We start from the raw sequence: 10,009 nt of genomic DNA on the forward strand, positions 1-10,009 counted from the left end.
CAGCCTGCCATTGGAGGTGTTCAATGTAGGTGCTTGAACCACCTTCAAGAGTAAATTGGATGCTTATCTTGCTATGATCCTATGACCCCAGCTGACTTCCTGCCCTTCAGGCGTGGGGCTGGACTTGATGATTTTCCGAGGTCCCTTCCAGCCTTAATGTCTATGAAATCTATGAAATAGGATGAAAGGTACTGAAAGCACCTGCAGCGCAAATCAAGAAGCCAGTGGAGTCTAGAAGAGAAAGACCTAACCAGCAACTGCAGTATCACTAAGACCACTAGAAGGCTGCTCCCCATTTACTGCTATTACTTTCCCACCCCCAGCCCCACTCCCTTCCATCCTAGAACTCTCTCCCACAACTCGCGAGCAGGGAGGGTCTTCACTTCATTCCCATTCTTCACCCTTCTTCTCAAAACAGCACCCACTGTACTCTTCTGTCCTTGCAGTTTACATGTTGGAAGTACTAGCAGGTTGTTTTGATAATCTGTCCCCTGCAGCCAGAAGCCAAACTCTCCTTCACTCCAAAAGCTAACACTCCTTGGACCATAAGGGTATGATCAGATTTCTGCCTACAGGGCTGCTGAGCCAAAAAGTTCACTTGACACAACAGAGAGAGACACAGTGCCCTTTTTCCCAATTTTTCTCATTTAATTACCATTATTGCACCAGTACATCTTATGCTTTATATACATATATTTTTAAATTTTTGCTTCAGATTCTCAAATACATAATATATTATCTCCAGAATACTAAGAACACAGAGGAAGAGGCTCCTGGTTAGTTGTAACTGACACTATTAAACTTCCTTAGTTTTTGGAAACTGATACATCATTGAAATGTCAGGACCTGCCCCGATATGGTAGATTTGAGCCAGCCACCAGGGCCTGTGATCTGGCTTAGACTGCAGGGAAGGGGACGATTAGTAGTTTACACCCCCAACACATATAGCAAATTCACAAGACATGAAGCTTCCCAGGCACGGAACCCAAAGAAAGCACAGAAGATTTGGGAACAATGCTTGACAGGGGAAAAACACCTGGGGAAGCTGGAATGGGTGGCTATTCAAAATATATCCATCCATAAAAGCAATCTAGTCCCCATTTCCACAAGTGGAACTGCAGTGGTGCTAGGCTTATGTAGCACAGGCTTGCCTTCCCAGAGCGCTGGGCAGTTTGCTTCCCAATGCTTGCAGTACCAATGAGTCTGCAAAGAAGTAAAGAGTGGACAGTTGCAACAAAGGAGAGGAAGTGTGAGTGGCTGATTAGGTACTCCCCTTGGAGAGCTACAGCCAAGAGATAAGAGGTGGAAGGTGGACATCATGTGCAGTTGGACATGCTTCCAGAATGCATAAGTGTTATCTATGAGTGTTAGGAACAGGGAGGTGTCTCCCTGCACAGTACAAGTCTAGTGTTCTAGCAAGGGGGTCATCACCTACAGGGACTTCACTAACATGGACATTGTGGAGGCAAGCACTAAGGGCTGCACTGCCCCATCAAGATGCCTGTAGTAGCAGGCAGGCTACTACGCCTACTCATGCAACTAGGGGATGGAGACTGGGGGGAAAGACAGCAATACAAGGGACTCAAGGAACCTCACCTCAAGAGCAAGGAAGAACATTCAAGAGCTATCCGCCTCAGATTGCATACCCCACTGAAAAACTGGAGGGACAAGGTTGGGGAGGGAGGCGATCCAGGGCACATTAAAACACAGGCACAGCAACTGAGTCCATTAAGCAGAAACATTTAAAAGAAAAAAAGAAAAATCACATTTTCAGGGAGGGGCAGGAGAGAAGAGATGCAGCTCTGAAAGTATCTATTCGGCAATTAAACCCTCCCTATACTGAGCATTTATAAGGGTAGGGGGTCAGGAGGGAGAGAGGGCATGTACCACAGCAGGAGGCACATAGGTGACACAGGGAACTATACTGCATCCTGATTTCATCTCTCAACTAGCTCTGCCAGATTCAGATGCCTCCCAAGACACATGCAGCAGGAGGGGTGGTGTGTACAGGAAGGCACTGTGCTGACAGAGATGGGAAATGTCCAGCAACTGGCTACAGCATGAGAGAAGCTGCTCCAGTCTGAAAAGACAGCATCTCTTTCCTTTAAGGATATTTCCAGTTAAAACAGCTCAATGGCTTTTTAAGGATTCCAGTGGGAGGACAAGGATGGCAGAGTTTGACGGGGGCACAAGGGAAGGCATGGACATCAAACTCAAGAGAACCTCACACAAGCTGAACAAGAGAACATTGTGAGGACACAAGAGATCTGGGGCTGTGGCATGCAAGGGGCAGGCCAGGACATGGAGCTAAGCATGACATGTCCTTTCATAAAGAGATATGGATGCCCATCTAGAACAATACCTACATGTCAAAGGAGAGCGAACAGTGCAGGAGCAGGAGGGGATACAGCTAGCTCCCTATTAAAAACCCCATTCTACAGGACAGAGAAGTAGACAAAGTGCTGGTCTTGGGCCATTACCATTTGAAGGCTGCAGCTGGCCAAACCCACAAGTGTGCTATACTCCAGAGCCTGCCACACTTAAAGCCAAGCTGCAGTGACTTGGTCAGTGCTGTAGATTTCTGGGGCAGAGGAGCTGGCCCAAGCTGGGGGAGCTGAAGAACAGAAAAATCCAAATGACACATCCATTACCCCACAAGCGATAGCATGCAGCACTCAGACAGGTGAGAGGACACCAACTCCTCCCTCCCTCTTGCTTTTGTGCACAATTTAGAGATGGTCCCTCAGGGCTTGGTGATCTTTGAGGAGCCAGACGTCCATTTTGATTGAAACGGAAACTTTAAAAAAAACAGGTAGCAGGGAGGGGAGGATGGAAAATAGGATTGTCTGGAATTGTTTTTTTTTTTTTTTGATTGAAGACTCAAGAGGTCTGGACCCCTTCCCATTCACTTGGTGCTTCCAGCTCCTCATGGTCAAAAAAAAATCAGCCTGCTTCAACTCTGCAACACTGGCCATTCAGAACTGGACCCAGTTGGACTGCTGAGGGGCTTGGCTGGAAACAGTGCTAAAAGAAAGACAGGAGTCAGAGGCGGTGATCCTAGTTGAAGGATTGTAAACCAGCCCACTCAACCCCTCACTCCTGCCCTGTAACCCCTGACTATGCCAGCCCTAAACCCTCCAAACAGCTTTACCAGTGCCCCTCACTGCTGCCCCACAGTTCTCCCTTCACACCTACTCTGTCCCCTTCTCAGTAATCACCTGGCTGCAGTGCTGAAGTCCCCCCAGAGGTCTGTGGTGGCTGGAACAGCTGAAGGTGCTGGTGCCTTAGAAACTGATGCAGGAGAGTCCAAATCTAACAGAATATCTGAGAGCAGAGAGGAACATAGAGATGTTTGAGGTCACTGGCAAGAGGCAAAGTCCTGGATTACTCAAAGCCTCGCACCTTACTGGAGAGGTCTTTCTTCTGGAGCTATTGCAAGATTAAAATACACTGATTTATTGGGCAGCTGCCCACCCACCCTTTTGAAGGTGGGCTGTGAAAGAAACAGCAGCTCCACTTGCTGGGTCCCCAGAAAACCACCAGTTGCGTTCTGTTGCAGACCCCATGCTCATGACCCACCATCCCAGCCAGCAGACTTGGAGGTCACACCAGCTGCTAGACTGGAATGGAGAAGCACTGATCACAGCTGGATTCCAGCAGCCACATAGGCAGGAGGACTCTGCTAAAGGCATCCAGAACCTAAACATCATAACCTGAAGAGCCATTATATTCTTCCTCCTTGACACAGAGCTGTACATGCAACTTTTGAAAGGAGCCTCCTTCTCCTGCAGTCTTCCTGCCACCTGCTATAGCCTTGGTACACCCACTCTGTGCTGCTCCTTGCACCTAAGCAGTCCCCACTCCAAAGCCTCCCAAGATGCCTGTATAGCTGTAACCTACAGCCACTGATCCAAAACTTCCTGTGGAGGAGAGCAAGTGATCTAGTGATTAAAGGTGCCAGATGTCTGAGAGACCCAGCCTTGCCAGCAAATTCACTGCATCACATTGGCCAAGTCACTGGACTTATCCTTAGCTCTGGCGGAAAGAGACTGAGGTCATCACAATGCCTTCCTAATTCACTTGGAAGCCAACAATTAGACTTATTACCCAAGATGCTCATATCAAAAGCACATGGGTTTTTAGATATCACAGGTCTGAATTGTGTGGCTTGAGTCCAAATTAAAAGCACCAGCTCCACAAAGCAGGGACCATGTTTGCCCTTACATCTGTGCAGTACCAAGCACACCAATGAAGCTTAACAGACAGATTCCCCTCCTCCACCAGGGCTGGAGAATCCTCCCATCCATTCAGCATTTACCTGCACTGCTCACATTACTGGATTTCAGCACTGGTGGTGGTGTGACATGGTTGGAAATGGCTGTTGAGGAAGGGGGAGGGACGGGAGGAGCTGTGATTTTGCCCCCTGGAGGGGGAGGGAGTAGACTAAGCCCCCCTGATCCAGCCACACGTGGCTTGGGTGGCCCTCCCTTTTTGGTCATGTTCTGTAAAAAAAAAAAAAGGACAAAACACACAAAGATGAGGAGTCATCTGTGGCAGGAGCCAGCAATAATTGTAAAAAGAACAGCCAACACAGCACTAGTTTAGTCGGGCAGAACCTTACCCCAATGCTCAGCTTGATGGTCTGTCCTTCTTTGAACCCCAGGTCCAGCTTGGGGCGTGTATCTGCTTCCTGGGACTCCTTGGAGATTTCAGACTCCTGTTTCACCCACCTAGAGGAGAGGAACAGCTGAGGCCCCACAACAAAGGAAAAGAAGATGGCTACCAAGGGGCAATTTGGGGACCGGTGGGGGCTCCCCAACTGGCCAACACTAGCACTGCCAATGCCAGGCACCACCACCCTTACTCTACAATGTGGCATCAGAGATTCAAAGCCAGCGTGTCTCCCAGAAGAACAGTACCTTCTGCATAGTGATGCAATGCAGTCACCCCATCATGCCTCACTGCATCTCCATCTGAAAGTCTTGCATATCTCAAAGAGGGGTGTGCGTCTAACACTTTCAGGTGCTAGAGACAACAGAAGCTCCATCACCCTGCTTATAACTTTGAGCTCACACTGTGACTGGCAGCCCATTCCCTCCCCACCACATACCCCAAGTGCCAATAATAAAAGAAGTGAGGCTGCACAAGAGTCCAAGGAAACTGGTCTGGGTGCCACATGTGAGCACCATCAGTAGACCATGGGGCAGAGTGGGGCAGGCAAGACTCACTTGAAGTGATCCTGCAGGGAGACATTGAAGTCAAAAGCATCTCCCCGATCTGTGAAGCCGATGCCAATGAACGCACTTCGCCCTGGTGGCGAGACAGATGGGTAGTCAACAAGAGAAGGGAGCAGAGAGGGACCACCACATTCCTTAGCAAGTTCTCCCCTAAACACCACAGCATGTGGGACATGAGACAGTTGCCATATGCTTTCCAGTAGCCATCTAAGCTTTCATTCCCCCATAAACCCGGGGGTTCTCTCTGATAGCTGCAATGCCCATACTACCCTCAGTAGCATCTCCTGTGATCTCTTCAAGCCTGGGTAGGCAGCCCTGCAAGTTGCTTACTACTCCTAGTCCAATAGACATAGTCAAGTCATCCTTCAGACTGCCCAGTCTACTGCGACCCTTTAAGGGTCATCTGTGGACATGCCACCCCTTCTTACCTCAAACCCAGCCCTCAGAGAGCAGCCTACCACGTGGGTCTCTTAGGCAATAAGCCCTAGTTTGACTTCCTCAGCTTCTGGTTCCTACACTCTGCTCTATAGCATGCTCCTCACCACACCACGTTTCTACTTACCAGTCCCATCCTGAATCCGTATGACAAAGTATCGGCTGGAATCGGTCACTGTTTCCACAGCAATGCCAGGATACTGGTCTATGGGAGCCTGAGCAAACAACTCCCCTGATGGACCAAGAGAGAGACGAGGAGGTGAGAAGAATGGCCCACTGGGACTTTCACAGAAAAGGACAAAACAGGCACGTCCCTCAGCACGGGGACCATAGAACCACCTTCCCATCTTACCTGAGACTTTATCTTCTAGCTTTATATATGCTGTTTTGCCTTTAGAAGTGATGCGGAGCCGCCCTGTCCAGTCTGGATGGTCCAGTTTCCAGTCAGATGCCCTGGAGGGGAAGAGAGAAGGAGCAGCAACTCATGTTCACTGACACCACCTCAACTCTACCTGGCAGTCCCCAGACATCCCAGGGCCAAACAACGCTGCTGCTTCTCAGTCCCGGCCACAGCAATCCCTAGCTCCCTTATTCTACATCTCTTCTGAAGAGAGGCTCAGGTACCAAAACCAACCTCGCCCAACTGTGATTAGCTCCTCAGAGGTGGCTCCAAGAGCCCAACCTCGCATGCACACTCCCCAGGCAGACAGAAACCAAACAAAAACAGCAGCAAGGCAGACAGCATTAAACAGAGGTGCACCAGGACACTAGGGGTGGGAAGCAGAGTGAGAGAAAGAAGGCAGGAGTCCAAAAAGACATTCAGAGCAGTAGAGCTCTTTAGCTGAGAAAGGTGAGGGCCAACAGAAATTATACTGGTTTAGAAAAGGAAGCATCTCTGGCACTGCTATTTCTCTTCCTCTTATAGCACAGCCCTCTGGAGTTAGAAGCAGCAAGTTTATAATGGGCAAATTACACATTACACTTCACACACACTTGACACGTGGAAGGCTGCTGCAGAACGTTACTGAAGCAAACTGACTAAGGGATTTCAAAAACAGATTCATGTGACCAAGAGCAACATCTGCAGCAAAGCTGGGGAAAAAAAGAACTAGGCCCATCGACATCTGTGCGTCAAAACATAAACCGATCAGCGCCGTCACCGTAAAAACATCATCAGGGAAATCCACACTTTTATCCTGTGACCCTAGCCTTCTTGTAGCTGAAGTTTCACACAGAGAAGATCTGCTAACCTCTGGGCCAGCAAACCTGCCCTGGGATTGAAGGGTCTCAATGACTTTCCTCCAGCTCCTGCACCACCATTGAGCAGTTCTGGGGGCTGAGCTCGACCATTAGTTACAGTCCTGTAATCCCACAGCCTCTAGGAGAAGCACAGGGTAACCCAGGGTAGAAGTCAGCCCTGAACTGGAAGAGGCACACTCATTTACAGAGTCTAACACCCTGAATAGGATTAACTAGTTAAATCTCCACAGTGCTGTAACATGGAGCAGAATATCCCCGCAGCAGGAAGGGTGTGAGGCAGCTGCTGGCCCTTGCTGCGGAAAACACCCAGCGCTCTCCCGTGCAGCTGAAGTTGCAAGCGGGGCTTAAACCCTCCAGAAATCAGGCCTCTCAGCACCCTTCCTGGAGGCCACAGAGGGATCAAAGGGAGAGCAGGATCCTGGATGCCAACCCATCGCCTCCCTGCCTGAGGGGCAGGGGGGAGGGTTGTTCATGCAGAACAAACTGCACTGACCCAGGCAGGAGCCCCGGGAACAGAGCCCAGCTCCGCTTCCATCTCTGCGGGAACAATGGGAGGAAAAGCACATCTCTGTCAGCGAAGAGAGCAGCGCCCGCATGACTCAGAGTGCACAGGCAGGCTGCAGCAGGGCGAGGAGATGCCGTGTCCATCAAGCCAGCATTCCCCCCTTGCCACCCCAGAAGCTCACCCATCCCCACGCAGGGCAGCAGCTGCCAGGGAAGACGGCCACAGCCCCAAGCCCAGCTGGGAGCAAGCAGGAGAGGCCAGCGGAGGGGTGGCACTGCCCGGATGGGGGCTCCAAGGAGGGGCAGAGGAGGCAACTCTGCTCCACCCCCCAATGTGCGTTGACCCCAGGCAAAGCCAGGCTGCCAGAGGGGCAGACCCCCACACCCCTCGGTTTGCCCCTGCAAGCACCAGCCTTGCCCGCTCCCCCGCAGGCCCCGGGGCGCGGCGGGGTGGGAGTTGCCCCCGGCGGGGCGGCAAGCACAGGGCAGCCCCAGCCCGGGACGCGGGAGCAGACAGCCGGGGGCGCGGGGGCGGTACCGGTAGCCGCGGTTGGAGGCCCGCGGCGGGATCCGGTAGACGTTGACATCGGGCTTCACACACAGCACGGACTCGTACTCCACCTCGGCCGCCGCCATCTCGGATCTGCGCCCCGCAGACCCCGGCACCGGCAGGCGGGCGGGCTCATAACCGGGACGCTTCCGACCACCATCTTTGGGGCGGGCAAGAGCTGGCAGCGGCCATGTTGGGCTCGGGCCCGCTTGAAGCCGTGGTGGGCGGCATCTTGGATGCGGGCAGCTTCGTTCCGAGCCTCGAGACGGCCATATTCGAGGCCGGACCCGGCGAGCGGCGCGACTCCGCGGCCGCCATTTTACACCCTGGCAACGCCGCGACCTCGTGCTGAAGAGGCAGTGGCGGGGGCCGTTTTGGATCCTGGCACCGCACGATGGGTGTGTGGGGAGCCATGTTGGAAGCGGGCAGAGGGACGGGAAGCCATCTTGGTTGTGGGCAAAGCTCCCTGAGGGGCAGCAGGATGGAGCTAATGAAGAAGCCAGCGGACGGGCGTGTGCCGAGCTGCAGGGCGCTGGGGGCGGGGCCGTCTGGCAAGCAGCATGTGGTCATGTGTATGTGGAGACAAGTGCAGCACATGGCGGGTTCCTGTGTATCTGCTGTCTGGGGTCACCGACTGGTGGGGCAGGGTGATGTAGGGCAGGCAGAGGGGTGTATGAATCCTGTTCAACTGGTGGGGCCTGGCAGCACCGCAGGGGAAGGGGCCTCTCCCCTTCCCCTCACCTCTTGTAGTGGGAAGGGAGACGCACCCCCCAAGCTGCAGCCTGTCTGTGACCCCCACCCCCACACTTCAAAACCCCTGCTCCGAAAACTATCCTGATGATCCCCGGGGAAGGAGCCTGAGTTGGTAATAGGGAGATTGTCCTTCAGTTGAGGAGGTAAGCAGTTCCTCAGGCACAGGCATAGGGTCTGCAGGAGTTGCTTACTGCTCCACAGTAAAACCCCTTGTGTTGTTCTGCTCATTCATATATGCCTGGTTTGTTGAACCCAGTGATCAGGCTCAGAGGTCAAGATAACAGACCTTATGATGACAGGCTGTGAGCCATGGGACTCTTCAGCCTGGAAAAGCGCAGGCTCAGGGGTGATCTGATGGCCACCTATAAGTTTATTAGGGGTGACCACCAGGATCTGGGGGAAAGTCTGTTCACTAGAGCGCCCCAAGGGAAGACAAGATCGAACAGTCACAAACTCCTCCGTGACCGTCTATGAAATCACTACAAGCTCCCCACACAGCTCTGGCAGTGCCCCTTACTCTTGCCCTCCCTGCTGTCCCACTCCAGGGCTCCCCACACAGCTCCTGCTTGCCCCTTAACTTTTGTCAACACCACGCTCCACAGCCTTGTGGACCCTTGTCTACAGCCCCCTCCAAAGCACTGGCACCCTACCGCATGCCTGCTGAATGTCTTCCTTTTTGAAGCAACCATGCCCACCTCCGCTGCTCATTGCAGAATGGAAAATGTTGTCCCTAAAAACACTTAAATTAATTTCCTTCTTGAACTACATGGAAAAAAGAAGTAGTGGCTTTTATGGTCACTTCAGCTAGCTAGCATATTAGTTCTCATATACCTCAGTTGTCTAAACAACGTATCACTTGATTGTCAGGGAAGGGAGGGAACTGGTATCTGCAGCAACAGCTGGAGAAATGTGGGCTAGATAAAACTACTACAAGGTGGATAGATAACTGTATCAATAGCCTTAAGCAAAGGGTAATTTTTAATGGGTCTATGTCAAGCTGGTAGGAGCTTTCGAGCAGAGTCCCACAGGGGTCTGTCCTGGGCCCAGTGCTGTTCAACAAGTTTATTAATGAACTAGATGCTGACAAGGAAAGCTTCTTGAGCAACTTGGCTGACGACACAAAACTGGGAAGGATTGAGAACATGTTGGAGGATGCAAGTGCAATTCAGAAGGATCTCAACAGATTAGAAATTTGGGCTAGAGTTTCATAGTTCATAGTTTCTAGGGTCGGAAGGGACCTGAGTAGATCATCTAGTCCAACCCCCTGCCA

General features: G+C 51.9%; 1 protein-coding gene across 2 annotated transcripts; it reads right to left on the minus strand.

Moving 5' to 3' along the window:
- Positions 1–1,323: 1,323 nt before the first annotated feature.
- On the minus strand, positions 1,324–8,133 carry NECAP1 (NECAP endocytosis associated 1). 2 transcript variants are annotated; one of them, XM_019516039.1, is made up of 8 exons: positions 7,975–8,133; positions 6,025–6,125; positions 5,800–5,904; positions 5,229–5,310; positions 4,622–4,730; positions 4,319–4,502; positions 3,219–3,324; positions 1,324–3,024 (listed from the first exon to the last, which is right to left on the minus strand). In XM_019516039.1, exons 1-8 carry the CDS (start codon positions 8,070–8,072, stop codon positions 2,976–2,978), a joined length of 834 nt encoding a protein of 277 aa, XP_019371584.1. In that variant the 5' UTR covers positions 8,073–8,133; the 3' UTR covers positions 1,324–2,975. The 2 variants fall into 2 exon arrangements, with proteins under 2 accessions (XP_019371584.1, XP_019371585.1); XM_019516040.1 differs by having other exon boundaries at positions 8,038–8,105.
- Between the last annotated feature and the right edge of the window lie 1,876 nt (positions 8,134–10,009).

This window comes from Gavialis gangeticus, unplaced genomic scaffold, assembly GCF_001723915.1.
Source record: "Gavialis gangeticus isolate Ggan-Ray unplaced genomic scaffold, GavGan_comp1, whole genome shotgun sequence".
NCBI classification, from domain to species: domain Eukaryota; kingdom Metazoa; phylum Chordata; order Crocodylia; family Gavialidae; genus Gavialis; species Gavialis gangeticus.